Raw genomic sequence first — 16,649 nt, forward strand, 5'->3', positions numbered from 1 at the left:
TTGTTTCACAGTGTTTCATTTTGCAGTGTTTTAATTTGCAAATATTTAATTTGATTTAGAATTGATCATTTGAGTTTATTTTTTCTTTAATGCATGCAGTAAATCAACTTTCTTTGTCCGTACTGATGTCATTTTTCCATGCAAACAAGTGCTCATGTTAACGTCAATCAAGCGTCCCTTTAAGGGACATACAGTGGTTTTTTTGGTGCCTGTCTGATCACCAACTATATGAATGTGTATAACATAGATTGGCGTTAAACCAATGTCCTGTATAAATTTTTTAAATTGGATAATTATATTTTTTTCCCTACATGTTCAGGAAATGCCGTAGGTAAATATCAATTTGGCGCATGTATTTCCCCATATGTTTTCAGGAATGTTTACGTCTAACACAACCCGTCAAATACAAATTATCTACATTCCAAACCAGAGGGTGGCGCCAACACAACTCGTTGCTGGTTGCTCGGTATTTATTTATTTATTTACTTATTCATTTTATCAACGAAGAAGGAGTGTTTTTTGGACTTCCGGTGGGCCAGTGCTGACCATATTCCAGGTTTGTTATGTACAACTTGATCCTTGACAAATGTAACTAGTTTCTGTCCTAGCATGTAAATTCCAGCAATGTAATTATACAGCCTTTCCTTGTGTAAGCCCTCGTATTCAATAAGCAATACTTCGTCGTCCCACAAGAAGTAAGCTGCAAGTAGTTTGCGGCAAATGTCGCTCGTGCCGATGATTGGCTAGTTGACGTTAGCACTAAACCTAGTCGTTTTGAAAGCAGGAGTTTCTCCTTCTAGATCTGTGTATTAAGATGAAGTCAAACCGCTGAAAGTACGATTGCGGTACCGGATAGATGGTAAATAATGAAACAAGTCCTCATTTGACAAAAGTGCCAAACGACGTTGAAACAAAGGAAATACCCCTGAACTATTTTTACCTCATCAAATTAATGGTTATGATAATATAGTTATTCAATGACTTTTGTCACGTGGAGCTCTCGCTCACCATGTGTAGCCCTTTTGACATTTTCCTAGCGTATTAGAAACAAGAAGTTTGAGGATGAAGTGTTAAAAGAAACGTCAATGTGAAATGATAGCATTGAGTTAATGCGAACGGTCTTTGAATCACAAATGTAGGACATCATAAGTTGCGGCAGTAAAGGCTTGAGACACAAAGTTTAATTTGTTCTGTGTCCACGCTGGTTGCTTGAAATCCCAAATCGTCTTCACTGGAAATGTCCAAAATAGTTGTGTTTTTCAACAAGGAAATTATCACACTACAAATTTATAATAGTGTTTAAAATCATGTACTTATAGCGTTCGAGGTGCAATTAATCGAAAACTAAATGATTACTAATTTAATCAATAGGTTTGCAGTTAACCAGTATTAAGTGCAAGCTCTCAATTTGTTCACCTCCCATTAAATTCATTACACATCCATCCTTTTCAACGCACTCAAAATTTTTATGTTAAATTTTGTTTATTCTGCATCTCATTCGTAATCTCAAAATTATTCGTTTTACACACTTGGCAGTGGAGGGCAGCTCAATATAATTTGATGAAGGTAGCCATGTGCATCTCCCCTATCCGCTCGCCTGTCCAAGCCCCCATACCCGTTTGCTACACTTTTAACGATGTTTAATTTATCACATGTTTTTAAAGGACACAATTTCAGCAGTTGGTGTACATTTATTTTGAGAGGTTGGCAGTTTAGTTATATTTCTTGCTTCGGTTTCACAAATGCATTGCGGCATTTACTGCTAAAATTTGGTTGTTATAAGGATATTAATCAATATTATTCAAGTATTTTGTGTAAGTGTATGTTCCTTGAATGTGCGTCTTAATTAACCGTCATTTTGCCGTTACTTACGTATATGTTGCCCTTTGTTTGCTTCAAACCCTGATTGAGTTATGTGCGATATTGTCCCTGCCGAGGCAGTTCTGCTATATGTTAAAATCATCCGGGCTAAGCGTTAACTGGAGTCTTGCCAAGTAATTTAAGATGAGAGTGTGATGTTCTCTGTAATAAAGGGGCATATTCTCCAGTGTGCATTGGGCCCATATATTGTACTCTCACTGGCTGCCCTGCTGTTGTGTCCCTACTACATTACAATGAGGGCCAATTGTCAACACTATATCATTAATTGGTGAAAATTTGCTAGATTGATCGAGTAGTTGGCAGGGGTACACCAGTACTTACTGCGGCTCAAAATTATGCTATCTTTCATTATGGAGTAATAGGAGACTTTTAAGTGCCATAAGTATTCTCAAAAATCAGTGTAATTGTGGACATAATTTGATATTCTTCATTGTCAAATATTACTGACGAATATCGTAGTACAATGTTTTGCAGATGTATGTAGAAATTCAAAATTATAAACAAAAGCTACTGGTCACAACCACTGTCCATCCATAATTGTTCTGTGAAACAAAAATAATGAGAATATACCTTCAAGTCTCTAAGTAACCTTGGTAGATGGGCTTTGTTTTAAGTTTGTTGAGCAAATAAACAACTTTCGTGGTATTCCTAATGAAAGCACAAATAAGCAATGTTTTCCATCTCGCTTTGGTGCTTTTACAACTTAAAACTGTAGTAGTAGAGGCAACATGTTTATTAATTAAAAAAAGAATGATACGGTGGCTTTATGGACACCCTGTACAATAATTAGTGCCAACACAATTAAATCATTGTTCTATTCTATTTTAGACTCATTAATTTTATTCGAATCATAATAATGCATTTTTTTCTTTGGCACTTCAGTGATGTTCTCTTCAAATGTGTGTGTGTTTGTGTTGTAGGTGGTGGAGAGTGGATGCTGATGGGGGACGAAAAAGAGACCTGGAAAGTTAAAACTCTTGAAGAAATACTCCTGGAGAAAAAACGCAGAAAGGAATTAGAAGAGCAAACCGATAACAAGCAACCGAACAATGTAAAGTACATCCAAAGACCAACTTCTACATGTATTTAATGGATGAAATTGTGATCTTACTACATTTACAAAAATATTTTGCACTTTCAGTTTTAAGAATGATGGATGTAACGATCTGGTGTTCAAATATACTTTGTTTGTGTGAGGGGTGTGTGTGTGTAATTCTTATTTATTTTCTACATTTTTTTACTGCGGTGTCATTTTCCATTCACGTGACTCCATTCATCAATAATTCTTTGTCTTTCCCACAGATTTCCCAAAGCATTGTTCCACAGGCGGATGCTCGGGAAGCCCAACGAGAGACCCCGGAGGAAGGAGAACTACGGGATCAAGGGATGGAAATAACAATTCGCAATTCGCCCTACACTCGTCAGGATTCCACAGAGGACAGGTGCGTGTGCCAATCATCAGCAATAAGATAAATACAGAAGCACAAAATGAAACACAATCCTTTCCATGAGGCTGTTTTATGTACAAATTTGTATAATCTCAAACCTTGTCTCTCCCAAACATATCATTTTGTCAAATGATTTAGACATATTTCTCCGGACGATATTGTTTTTTTTTATACCAAATTTCAGTCTCTCTGTGAAGCCATGTCAATTTTATTTGCTCACATCCTTCCAGATTAGTAGTGCTGGCCCGTGCCAGTGATTTCCAACCACGGTCGGCATGATAGTGTGCCGTCGGAGATCATCATGGAGTGAAGTGGGAAAATTTGCACTTTCCCTCATTTTGTTTGAATATTATTAATAATAATAATAATAATAATAATAATAATAATAATAATGCCTTTATTAGTCCCACAATGGGGAAATTCGAGATTCGAACCCAGGCCTCCTGGGGAGACTGGGTCCTGAACGCGGCGGCGCCTTAGACCACTCGGCCATCCAAAATGCGTCTTTGTTCTATTTTAAGGGCTTTGTTACAAGTGCTGCTGTTGTGAAATGTGCCATACAAGTGAAGTTGTATTGAACTGCAAATTGTACCACTTTTGTGGTTATTGTGGTAAAATATCACCTTCACACTAAGTGAACTTTGTTGATGCAAATGTCTCACAATTATATTTTGTTTGTATTTTTGAATACAGAGGAGAGGAAGATGATTCCCTAGCTATTAAGCCTCCACAGCAAGTTGCAAGAAAAGAGAAATCTCATCACAGAAAAGAGGAGAAGAGAAAAGACAAAAGACGCCATCGCAGCCACTCGGCTGAGGGTGGTGAGGGACTTCATTCCTTAAGTTTTTAGCGCAAAATATGCATCCTCATCCACTGAAGGTGTATTCCCTTTACAGCAGGGAAGCATGCACGGGCCAAAGATAAAGACAGGGAGCGAGATCGCAGGAAGCGTCAGTGGGAAGAAGACAAAGCCCGGCAAGACTGGGAGAGGCAGAAGCGAAGGGAGCAGGCTAGAGCTCATTCACGCAGAGAGAGGTGAACAAAACATGGAAAAGGCACCGTGCTAAAATTGTTGTTTAGGAGCAGTAAAGTTGAAGTTACCACAAGTCCCTGTTGGGGAAGCTTTTTTTCCAATTACCGTAAAGTTGGGACTACTGTATAAGCCACGACTTCCTCGTGGCTTAAACGATGACGCGGCTAATTTGCTGCAGGAGTGTCAATATCTCAGCTGATAGCTTCTCTTTAGCTCACCAAAATTTTGTTTACTTTTCATGAATTTGATGGTTAGCTCCTTGCTCAAAATGTGTTTCCATAAACACAATCATGCCAAAATTGCAACATTTGCACACATTATTTTTCTTGTGCATATTTTATTTTGGGACGCATAGTAGTTTAAATTCTGTGTTACCCTGTGCTGTTTCTCCCTTTTTTATTTCCAACAGTAGGTTTGGCAATTTTTGCTTTGTTTTCTCCCCCTTTTTGTTTGTATTTTGCCCTCCCTGAAATTGCAGTGTTTAAGTTTGGCAGATGGTCAACAGTTGTCCAAATGAGATGCTGAGTGTTACTACTTCAAGATGTTAATTTGTCTGTTAGTTCCAAGTACAGTAATCCCTCGCCACTTCGCGGTTCACTTTTCGCTGCTTGTTGTGTTGCTTTTTCCCAAATATTAGTCCATAAGAAAGATGAATTGCTTCGCTATGTACATACCAAAGGGAAGTCATACAACACGTGTGATTGGTTTCCGGCCCTGAGACCGACCAATGAGAGCACAAATGGATTTATCCTGTGAGCTGATTAGCTGCGTATCATCCCAGCATCTCCCCTTCTTTTATCTGCCAGTCCACATTAATACAATAAGCGAACGACACTTTCGAACAATGTTCTGTTCGGAAACGTATAACGTTATTAGAATGTGGCATTTAGTTAGACAGAGTCGAGCCGGATAAGCGCAAAGTAAAAGGCCGTGTAGGCGCTAAGCCATCCGACAAGCACGGTTTGCTCAGCAAGACAACGACGACGAAACATTGGCAAATAAAATGTTTCTTAAAGTTTGTCTTAAAAGTCATTACCTTAACTAGGATCCCGCATTGAATTTTATCCGATGGTCTTTGTTGATGTTATTGTGCAAAGCAAACATGACATGATTACTTTTACCCAGCGACAGTGCACTTTGTCACTGGTAGTAATTATGCTTTAACGTTCGATTTGCAAAATAACATCAACAAGGACCTTTGGATAAAATTCAACGTGGGATCCTAGTTAAGGTAAGCAAATTTAGGATGAAAATTAAAACTTAGTTTTTACCAACGTTCCATCGTAATTGGTGGTAATCTTCATTTTAAATTTTCCAAATTAGATTTGGCGTGTTACAAGTATTTAGGAGGTTGGGAACCTTGTCAGGATGAAACGCAACGACATTTGAGAAATAATAAAAATAAAATAATTTAAAAAAATGAACTTCTACCTTGCGGTTTTCACTTTTCGTTGGGGGTTCATGGCCCAATGAACCGCAATAGACGAGGGATTCCTGGACCTTCAAACAGAGCATCACATCTTTTCCCATTTGTCTCTTTCAAAGTGGAAGCCAAGTCAAAAATTTTCTTTGCCAGAATGTTTTACTAGTTTAGTTCGCTGACTGTGTAATTCTTCTTGACCTCATGAATCAACACTACCCATGCAACATTACTGCCACCTTCAGGCTAAGGCGCTCACACACACACAAATGTGTGCAAGGCAGCATTGTACTTTTTAATGTGCGTGTGTGGCTTTTAAACCTTGTGTGAGAAATGTTGAAGCAGGTTTCTTTTTATAAAGCTGAGTACACTTAATAGACTTTTAACATAAAGTGCAACCGTTTCAATATTTTACGATTGCTGTAGTACTAACTTTGTGATGTCTGTTTTAGTAGTAACGTTTCTAACAAAAAGAAAAAATGACATTGCATTGACAAAACTGGGCTTCTGGTTGTCCGGACAGACCCCGACTGGAATCTCCTGGGTTTTTTTTGGACCACAGGGATCGTCTGGAACAGCAGGAGCGGCAGCGAGAGCGTGACAGAAAACTGCGTGAGCAGCAGAAAGAGCAACGAGAGCTGAAGGACCGTGAGAGGAGGGCTGACGAGCGACGCAAAGATCGAGAGGGTCGTCGAGACGGTCAGTAGTCAAATCTGGCTCGGAGTCCTGAATTGGTTGGCTCATCAATCACTTTAGAGATATCCCAATCACATTTTTCCCCACACTGAGTCATTTGATTTGGAATATTTTCAGATACAAAGTCCTGATCGGATACCTCTGCAATGCACTTAGAACAACTAAAAGCACATATCCAAATTGTTCAAATTAAAATGTCAACATTTTTTCCATTTGAACAGAAGTTTTGTTACGTCATACATTTTGATTTGGCTATTAGTCTAGTACACAGTGGTTCAAACCAAGTAAAAAAAAAAAAAAAAATCTATTTTGTCAGTGTTGAAGCAAACAAATTTAAATAAAAATAAATTAAATCTGCATAATAAAATTGAAATTCTTCTTAAAGCAGGAACAAAATAAAGCTCTTAAATTGTCAATGAATCAGATTGACATGACGCAACATTGTAGAAGTAAAACCAGAGCAAGAGGCAGCTTCACATTGCATCACAAATAAAACCAAACTCTGTGGTCCGCAGTGCCTTCACACCACCGAATGTTACCAGACGAGTATGGTGAGAAGCCGAAGCAAAGTCACCGCAGTCGCAGTCCTCCTCATGTTCCTCGGGAGAAAACAGAACCTGGTGAAATACGGAAAATGAGTGAGTTTGTGGCACATAAACATTTCCTTGAATGCTGTATTAAAGAGACAAAGTCATGGGCTCAGTTTTCTTGTTGCATAACTTGCGTTTTACTTGCAGCATCAAAGGATGAGAGGCCTGAGATTCAAGATCTACTCGCAGACCTGCAAGACATCAGTGACAGTGAAAGGAAAACCAGCTCTGCTGAGTCTTCTGGGGGTAAGAGAGAATCCTAAATATGATCACTTGAGGTGACCGGCAGGAAAATATGAGCCTCCTCACTCATTCAGATGTCTGTTCATCTAGCATCAAGATCCGGTTCTGAGGAGGAAGAGGGGGAGGAAGAGGAGTCGAGCAGCAAGACTGATGGTGAAGAAGGAGAGGAAGTGGATGAGGAGGAAGAGGAGGGAGAGTCGGTTTCCGTCTCTGGCTCAGAGAGGTCTGAGCAGAGTGCAGGTAATCAACAATTCCACGTTGTATTGTGATTGAAGGGTGAACCGTATCTTGCCAGGTGAGGCTGAATATTGGGGTCTCCCTTCTTGCAGAGGAAGTGAGTGAGGAGGAGCAGTCAGAGGATGACTTTGAAGAGGAGCAGGAAAATGGAAATCATATACCTGCAGGTCAACCACCGATCTTAATAGAACATTTCGTCAGGATGTTTTTTTGTCATGCCACTGGCCACCATATATTTTAGGCCTTCCTTATTCTGTTTCTGAGATTCTGCACTTAGTTAAATTTTGTACATCGGACTTGATTGTCATCATGTATTAGTTTTGAGTGGTCAATAATTCAATGAATTACATTTGAATAAGAAAATGTACTTGACGGCGTCTACACACCAATCCGACGTCGGCCGTTGTGAAGTCAGCATATCGGACAGAGAAATGACAAAAGAACACTCTGCAAAAGTTGACGGAGACGCCAACTTCTATGGACTTTCTGCGCAGGCGAGAGATGTAGTACCCCTCCATGCCATTGGCGATAGTCAATGGATAGTCTTTCACGGTGATGTGAAATTACGACGCTCTGCCGTGAATGAGAGTGATTAATTTGTCCAGTCAGCCATTATGTCCATCAAGGAGATTTGAAAATCAGCAAAGTTCGTTTGTCTGTTCTGGTCCAGTGCACTGATTCGCATGCTGACAGCCAATCATAGTGATCCGTTGTCCCGACAGCCCGACCTGATTCTAAATGTTGGATCGGCTGAGCACACCTCCCCAGTCGCTACAACAACAACTCCGACTTTACAACGTTGTGAGCTACATCAAACAGGCAGTGTGTACCGACTTCCCGACGGCTGACGTCGTTGGTGTGCAGAGGCCTTAACATGTACCACATGAGGGTTTCTGAAATGCTTTCTCAGAACTTGTTGCTGCAGGCACATCTGTGATCCAAATGTAAACGAGGAGGCAGACCACTGAATGTTTGAGCATAGCAAGAGATGCCTGTAATCATTTTCAGATTTACTCTTTCACCGCAGACACTTGTACTTGCCACAGTTTGGAAAGCACTGGTGTGATACTGCTGCTGATTATAGTTAAGAGTAATTTAACACCCTAACCTCTCTTCGGGCTATAATTCATCATACATCATTATATTTTATAGCGTGATTCAAGTGCCAAATAATTAGAGAGCAGCATTTGAATAAAAATGAACAATCGTCTCATCTTCGACCTTCATCCAACAGTACCAGAATCCCGCTTCGACCACGACACAGAGGAAAGTGGTGAGGATATGGAGGATGAGGAGGAAGAAGATGCTGAAGATGGTGACCCTACGCCTCAGTCGCAGACTCATTCGCGCTCCCCCACACCTGAAGGAAACTATATTCCTGACTCTCCCCCAATTTCACCTGTGGAGCTCAAAAAGGAGCTGCCCAAATATTTGCCTGCTTTACAGGTAACTGACAACGCGTCACACTTATTTAGATAATGTTAGCATTAAACCGTTAACACACAGTATTTCCCTTAATAGTAGTCAAAGCTCTAATAGACACTCTACCTCATATTTGCATCCACTAAGCCAAATAAACTCCTCACCCAAGATAGTTGTGTGTCTATCTTAACGTAGTATAGTTATGTATTTGTCTAAAATGAACCGATAGTATATATTATTATTTAATATGCTCTAGTTTGGGGTAAGCCGTTCAGTTAATGGATTGATGAATGTCTTTTAAATGTTTGAATTACAGCTGTATCTTGACTTTCAAGCGATCCATTTTTGTTTTTCGAGATATGATTTCCGAAAAAAAAAAATGCAATATACACAACAGATGCTTTGAGGTTTTGTTTTTAAACCTCGACAGACGACAAAGATCAAACATGTTAGATGCTCACTTCAAGCTATCATGCAATGGAAAAATCATCTGTGCCTGCTCTTACCAATGTGTGTTTTTCAGGGTTGTCGCAGTGTGGAGGAATTCCAATGTCTGAACCGAATTGAGGAGGGCACGTATGGTGTGGTGTACAGAGCCAAGGACAAAAAGACCGGTAAGGGTGTAGACTTGATGCGGGCCCATTGGCTGTAGGTGCTGTAGCTCAAATTGTTGACTGCACTCATGTTTACAGATGAAATCGTGGCATTAAAAAGGCTTAAGATGGAAAAGGAAAAGGAGGGCTTCCCTATCACGTCTTTGCGTGAAATAAATACCATATTGAAAGCGCAGCACCCTAACATTGTCACAGTCAGGGTGAGAAGACTTTTTTTTTTTAACGTATACGTTTTCAGAGTCATGCATTCCCTTTTAACTGCATCCATTCTAACATGTTGCAGGAAATAGTTGTTGGAAGCAACATGGACAAGATCTACATTGTGATGAACTACGTTGAACATGACCTGAAGAGTCTGATGGAAACCATGAAGCAACCTTTCCTGCCAGGTGATGAATCATCTTGATGATTATGAATGACGCGTACTATAGTAAAAACCTGCTGAAACGGCACCGTTCTACCGTCTTGCAGGAGAAGTCAAGACTTTGATGATTCAGCTGCTTCGAGGAGTCCGACATCTCCACGATAACTGGATTCTCCACCGGGACCTGAAGACGTCCAACTTGCTGCTTAGTCACAAGGGCATCCTTAAGGTAGGTTGGGGGTTTGTAATCTTTTTTCTGTATTTTTTTTCTCTAGCAGTGCTACATAATGATATTATTTGGTTGTTTTAGGTTGGTGACTTTGGTTTAGCCCGTGAGTATGGTTCCCCCCTGAAGCCTTACACTCCTGTCGTGGTGACCTTGTGGTACAGATCACCAGAGCTGCTGCTGGGAGCCAAGGTAAAACCGCATCACAAGCACGACAGCCACTCACACTACAGTGCAAATACTACTGCACATTTAACGGAGCGATCATGTCGTCACCACTGATATTTTTACCCCTAAAATATATTTTCAAATATAAACCAACATCTGCAAATCACTTAACTTATGGAAACCCAATTTTGACTTTTACACAAGATGATTTACACGTGGAAAAGGTCCAGCGGTCGTCACAGCACATCCACTTTCAGAAGCGAGACAGACCGAAGTAGAAACGTGCCAGGCAGACTGTCTGCGTTATGTTTTTATGAACTGCCACTGTGTTTTTTTTCTCCTTCCTGCAGGAGTACTCCACAGCTGTCGACATGTGGTCTGTGGGCTGCATATTTGGAGAGCTCCTTACCCAGAAACCTCTTTTCCCTGGAAAATCTGAAATTGACCAAATTAATAAAATATTCAAGGTAAGTGTTCTGATTTATCATCATTGTTCAGGTGCAACGATCTTAGTAGGTGAGCCCACGCTGCACTTCCGCAGCAGACCGCATGGTGGCGCTGCTGGATCTAAGCATCTCCAGGGAAGAAACCAAGAAGGCCACCCTCGTTGTCAGAATGAGTTTGGACTGATACAGGCCTCTCAAATTATGCTGCAGTCGTTACCTGTGATGAAGCTTTTGAACATGTCTGGTTGAGTGGAATTATCCATCTGTCTATCTAATAAGAGGCTCCTGTGTTGTTTGTGTGGTCTTTAGGATTTGGGTTCACCCAGTGAGAAAATCTGGCCAGGCTACAACGAGCTGCCTGCTGTGAAGAAGATGTCTTTCACAGAGCATCCCTACAATAACCTGCGAAAGCGCTTTGGTGCGCTGCTCTCGGACCAGGGTTTCGACTTAATGAACAAGTGAGTTTATTTAAAGCACTTCATTTCCCCATATTAAGAGCTGCGCTGGGTCCCCAAATCTACTTCAGTGTGACTCACTACGGAACCTTTTAACGTTTGGCCTTATGTTGTGGTAAAACATAACATTTGTGTGGTAGTTTTACAGTAGGACGTGAAGTAAAACCTTCACTGATGATGTTTTAGTCCATGCTGACAGAATACCCAAATCAGATGTAAGCCACAGACAAATATCAAACAGATACATCAGTTACAATCAGCAGGATTTGACAGTGGAAAAAAAGCTCACTTACATCAATGCATTCTTACGTTGCTCTTTCCTTCAGTGGCTCCAGAGCTTTTTATTCGCTCTGTGCTTTTCTGGCCGCCTCACTTAAAACATGACAACAGTAGCTGACTGGTGATTCATCAGCATGCCTCTGCTCCATCCCCGTGTTCTGTTTCGCAGATACACTCACCATGGTGATGCTTCACACTACCGGGAAATGTTTGTGCAAACATATAGTATTTGATAAGATGAGGGATCTTTTGCCTGCAAGAGCAATGCATCTAGGGAAGTCTGCTGTTGTTGAGCAGCTGCAAGAAAGAGAGACATTCCCAGATATTTCAACCCACCCACAGAGTCGTTGCATGCACCTGTAAAAGAGAAACTTGCTCTGTGCAGTCTGAGAATCACAGTTCACTGGAAGTTTTTGGCCCCCTTCCAGCCATAAAAAGAAAGCCAGGAGAGATTCAGTCCATGTGAGGTCAACGCTTAAAAAAAAAAAAAAACTCTTGTTTGGAAAGTGTCAGACAGAACCACTGAATAAATGTTGAAAGGTATATGTTGGCAACTAGATCTATTTGCTCTATTACGCACTGTTGCCTGCAAACCTTTCAAGTCCAAGAAAGAGTTTGATATGCAGTTGGGTTCAATTGCAAGTTAACATTCAAGTGTCAACAGAACCTCCAAACTGAAATATTCCCACCCTGATGTTAAGAACCTCTAGTGCAGTATTTCCACCAGCATTTGCTTCATAGGAAAAGAATTGTGTGCAAGGCTTCATGAAAAGCAGCAAGCATCCCAAGATTGCCTTTTGAAGCCTGGTCCACATTAGTCATTGCATCTCATTTGGCACTGTTCTGTCTAGTCAGCATTAAAAATTGGTAAGGTGATGCATTTAACTGGAAAGGTTCGAATGCTCTGGTTGTCGTGACGAGTCAGTAGAGCTGTGCGATATTGTTAAAAAGTGTATCACAATATCAGTATTTAATATCCGTCGATATCGATATATATTGAATCAAATTTTTTATATATTTTTGGGGGCATTCAGGTGAAATGTGGTGTTAGAGGGTCAAACTAGCAAGTCCTTAAATTCGACATCAATTTGATTGTGTTAGTATAATCGCATTGCAACTGTTGCACTGAGGTGGCTGCTCATTTATTCGAACCAAGTTAAAGTTAAGCCACACATTGATTCAATGTGTGAATGCCACGTGTGCACGCACGCACCTCGTTGCTGATTCTGGGGACAAGGTTCCCAGAAAATGTTCTTGTGCACTGAAAACACACGTTCTATGCTCCAAATGTCCCATGCTTGTAATTGTGGCACAGCCCTAACGCCATAATTTAGCTTCTGCTGACGGTACGGTTTAATTCCTGATTTTTATTCTTTTTTTAACAATATTATATGGAGCTCACTTTACATTGATATCTATCAGGTTTATTGTGACATATACTAATATTGAATTATCACCCAGCCCTATAAGGCAACAATGGCCTGTAGAATAGTACACTACTTATGCACCAATACCATTTTTTTCCACTGCCTCACATTAGATCTGTTAGTCTGCAGTTAAACAAGACAGATCACACCTTGGAGAGCTGTTGCACCGAGTGGGCTAACATAAATCATGACTTTATTAGAGCTGTCAATTGAAACAAAGGAGAGGATTATCAAACTTCATAAGAATGGTAAATGATCATGCAATGTAGCAAAAGATGTTGGTTGTTCACAGTCAGCTTTGTCTAAAATCTGGACCAAATACAAACTTCATGTGAAGGTTGTTTAAGGCCTGCATATTCGTAGACTAAGGAAGGCATCAAAGCAGCAAGACAGAAAACTTAAGGCAATACATTTTGAAAACAGAAAAGCAAAAACAAATGAGGATCAAATGGGAGGAAACTGGAGTTAACGTCTGTGACCGATCTGTAAGAAATCCCCTAAAGCTGGGCTCTCAAACTCTGATCCTTGAGGGCCGCTTTCATGCATGTTTTCCATCTCTCCCTGCTGCAACACACCTGATTCAAATGATCAGGATCGTTATCAGGCTCCTGCAGACCTTGCTGATGAGCTATGTCAAGAAAATGAGACATTGCATTGGTCACCATGACAACCGGGGGCAGCCAAGAAGCCTAGCGTGAAGACAAAGTTGAGCCTTTGTAAAGACAAAGTATATTGGAAGCACTTCATCACTGTCAGATGACATTTTTCAGCAACTTCCTATCAGTGTGTCGGCTTGCAGTTTTTCTGAATGTTCTGAGCTCCTGTTTCCGTGGCGGTATATTATTGAGCAGGCGTCGTCAAATGTCGTAGGCCTTGGATCGCGTTTTTATTCAGACCACAAAGAGGACTATACTAAAAATAATAGGGTAATAATCTGAGGTGCACTGGTTAGCGTTTCCACATGAAGTGACTGTGGATACGCTTTCAGATTCCTCACCTACTGTCCCAGTAAGAGGATCCTGTGCGATGAGGCGCTCAAGCACGAGTACTTCCGCGAGACGCCGCTGCCCATCGACCCATCCATGTTCCCCACGTGGCCGGCCAAGAGTGAGCAACAGAGGGTAAAGAGAGGCACCAGTCCTCGGCCGCCCGAGGGAGGCCTGGGCTACAGTCAACTGGTAAGGCCATTAAGTTCCACTTTCTCCATTACATAAAGCTAGTAGGCTTTCCGAAGGCTGCCTGTGTTAAATAGATTAAAGGCCGACAAGCCTCTGCTTTGTGTCTGCCTAGTTCCTCCTCGTGTTTTCCATGATGCGCAGCCGGACGCTCCTAATGTATTCAGCAGTGGTACTACCCACAAGGAAGTTCAATTTCCAACATATCGGAATTGTACCTTTCGTAATAACAGCATCGGAGGAATGTCTTGTCCAATCTCATTATTGGCGTGGACCATGATTATAAAATGTATCGATTTCTGTTATATACAAAGTACAGTGTAACCTCACTATGAGTTCCGTGACGTTTGTCAAGTAAAATTTATTTGTATAGCCTTTAACTCATTCACTACCAGCCGAGTAAAAAAAAAGAAAAATGGATCTTTGACGTCTTAAGCCGTCAATGGTAGTGGTTGGTTGGTTCCAGGGTCATACTTATGTCGTCATAAGATCTCTTATTAACCGTACACACATTTGTAGGTCAGATTTTATGTTTCTTAAACAAGTGTTAGTTTTTTTTTTTTCTTTTTTTTTCATGCTGGAACGGATTATTTGTGTTAATTTCAAGCGAGAAAGATGATTTTAGATACAAATTTGAGTTTTGAGCTTTAGTGTGTGGTCAAGAAACAAAGGAAAGTCTCAAGGCACCATCTGTCCTGGAACATTTCTAGCACACCTCATATTGTCCAATTTTTGGTTTTGAGGTTGACACCTGTGCTGTTAAGATGATCTCCTTGCGGTTTGTTTTCCTTCTCATTCTTCAACCTCGTCCATGTTCTTTGGCTCCTATGTCTGCAGGGGGATGACGACCTGAAAGACACGGGCTTTCACCTGACCACCAGCAACCAGGGAGCATCTGCAGTCGGTCCTGGATTCAGCTTGAAATTCTGAGCATGCTCCATGACTGTGAAAAAAGAGCGCACGCACGGAACGCTGCCACTGGACTGAACTGCAAAGCAGATCAATATGCGATCGGTGCAAATTGTTGCCGAGGACTGTCTCGCAGCGAGAATGGTGGCTATGACGTTTCAAAATGTTCAACTCTCCTCCATCTGTGTTGCCATGTCTATTGTGGTAATTTTCGGAGTTAGTTTAGTCTATTATTTTCTCTTTTTTTTTTTTACTTCATGAGAGAGGTTCCAGTGTTATGAATAGTGATGATGGAGCCACTATTCAATTATGCGGAATTTGCTTTCCATCTGGCACAACTACTCAAAACTGCCTGTTCACTCAAATGATAAGAGGATATTTTATACCAGAAATAAAGAAGACTTAAACTCTGTTTTGTGATTGTGTTGCTTTGCAAACACAACGGCGCGTTGCCAGAGCAGTGGGAAAATATCACCAACTGGCCAAGGTGATGTCATTCTGCTTGTCGCCACGCCGCCTTTGCTCTGCCATTTCTAATTAAATGGCTCTTCATTGTTAGAATTGAATAAATCAAATCTTGCATTCGTGGCCCACCAAAAAAAAAAAAGCAGCACACATCTGCTCAGTCCAAGATGTTATGACGCTTCAACGAAACACACAGGCAAAGAAGTCAGTTATTGAGTTTGATCGGTCCCCCTTCAGTGGAGCTTTTCTGTTCAATGTTCCACCTGGTGCGCTGAAGAAGAGCAGCTGGTGGATCATGTGACTGATGGTGTTTGGCACGAGACCATCAGAGGGAAAGCAAGTGAGGCGTGTGAGGTGTTCCACATGTGCTTGCAGGTCCAAATACTGTACATCCAAAGGACAAGGAAAACTCCTTGTTCTTGCTTTAAAGGAGCACTTTTGGCTGAGTTTGGACATTATCGTACGACTCACCTTCTCGAACCTCACCGAGTTTTTATTGGGTTGGTGGAAATGGGTTGTCAATCTCATTGTTAACTTAATCATGCAGTTTGAATGAAATCACAGGGTTGCATTTTTCTTTGTATAATTGTTATTCCGAGATGATTATGTCGACCAGTCACAATGTAATGAGCTCCAATACAAGAAATCTTTATGAAGGTATATCGTTCCAGGATCCCTCCCAAAATACAGGAGGTATTTGTACTGTATTTTTATGAAGGAAAATAGCAGTGTTTAAAATTGTACAATATAAAAACAGTTTAAATGGGAGTTTTGATCATAATCAGTAATCCACCTATAGCATTACGTGTTAGCATTAAGATACTTCTGGGGGTATTCTTCAGGGAAAGTTTTCAATACAAAACAATAGTTTGCCTTTTAACTTTTACTCAAGGCACCATTTTATTAATAATCTGCTTATTGCACTAGCAGTATTTGCACAAATATATGTTTCTGTATATATGTCTGTTATGTCAAAGATATCAAAAACACCTCAATTATGCATAATTTTTGGCACAGCTTTTCTATTGAATATATTTTTGCAAGTATGTAGTCGTAATGTTGTGGCCGATTAGTGTGTCAGTATCAAAAATTGTTTGAGGATGCACTGGGATCTCCACCTCTGCAATTGTAGTTTACAAAAATGCTTCAGG

General features: G+C 40.7%; 1 protein-coding gene across 3 annotated transcripts; it reads left to right on the forward strand.

Annotated features, from left to right (window-relative positions):
* Positions 1–444: 444 nt before the first annotated feature.
* Positions 445–15,445, forward strand: cdk11b (cyclin dependent kinase 11B). Of its 3 annotated transcripts, none has more exons than XM_088290602.1 (20): positions 445–556; positions 2,802–2,932; positions 3,184–3,323; positions 4,023–4,150; positions 4,226–4,364; positions 6,306–6,481; positions 6,994–7,116; positions 7,216–7,314; positions 7,402–7,551; positions 7,641–7,715; positions 8,783–8,994; positions 9,494–9,584; positions 9,663–9,784; positions 9,868–9,973; positions 10,056–10,177; positions 10,259–10,366; positions 10,693–10,809; positions 11,098–11,246; positions 13,938–14,127; positions 14,962–15,445. In XM_088290602.1, exons 2-20 carry the CDS (start codon positions 2,816–2,818, stop codon positions 15,052–15,054), a joined length of 2,457 nt encoding a protein of 818 aa, XP_088146728.1. In that variant the 5' UTR covers positions 445–556; positions 2,802–2,815; the 3' UTR covers positions 15,055–15,445. The 3 variants fall into 3 exon arrangements, with proteins under 3 accessions (XP_088146728.1, XP_088146730.1, XP_088146729.1); XM_088290604.1 differs by having other exon boundaries at positions 6,345–6,481; XM_088290603.1 differs by lacking the exon at positions 445–556 and adding an exon at positions 569–695.
* Positions 15,446–16,649: the final 1,204 nt, after the last annotated feature.

This window comes from Idiotropiscis lumnitzeri, chromosome 3 (genome assembly GCF_059441095.1).
Source record: "Idiotropiscis lumnitzeri isolate Australia: NSW breed Sydney's pygmy pipehorse chromosome 3, RoL_Ilum_1.0, whole genome shotgun sequence".
In the NCBI taxonomy this organism is placed as follows: Eukaryota; Metazoa; Chordata; class Actinopteri; order Syngnathiformes; family Syngnathidae; genus Idiotropiscis; species Idiotropiscis lumnitzeri.

What these genes read in the sequence shown, in the direction of transcription:
- cdk11b (XM_088290602.1), top strand. Translation starts at nt 2,816, where the DNA reads ATGCTGATGGGGGACGAAAAAGAGACCTGGAAAGTTAAAACTCTTGAA. An exon ending in GTCACAAGGGCATCCTTAAG is followed by an intron (nt 10,178 to 10,258) that starts GTAGGTTGGGGG and finishes TGGTTGTTTTAG; the next exon opens with GTTGGTGACTTTGGTTTAGC. An exon ending in GCCTGGGCTACAGTCAACTG is followed by an intron (nt 14,128 to 14,961) that starts GTAAGGCCATTA and finishes CTATGTCTGCAG; the next exon opens with GGGGATGACGACCTGAAAGA.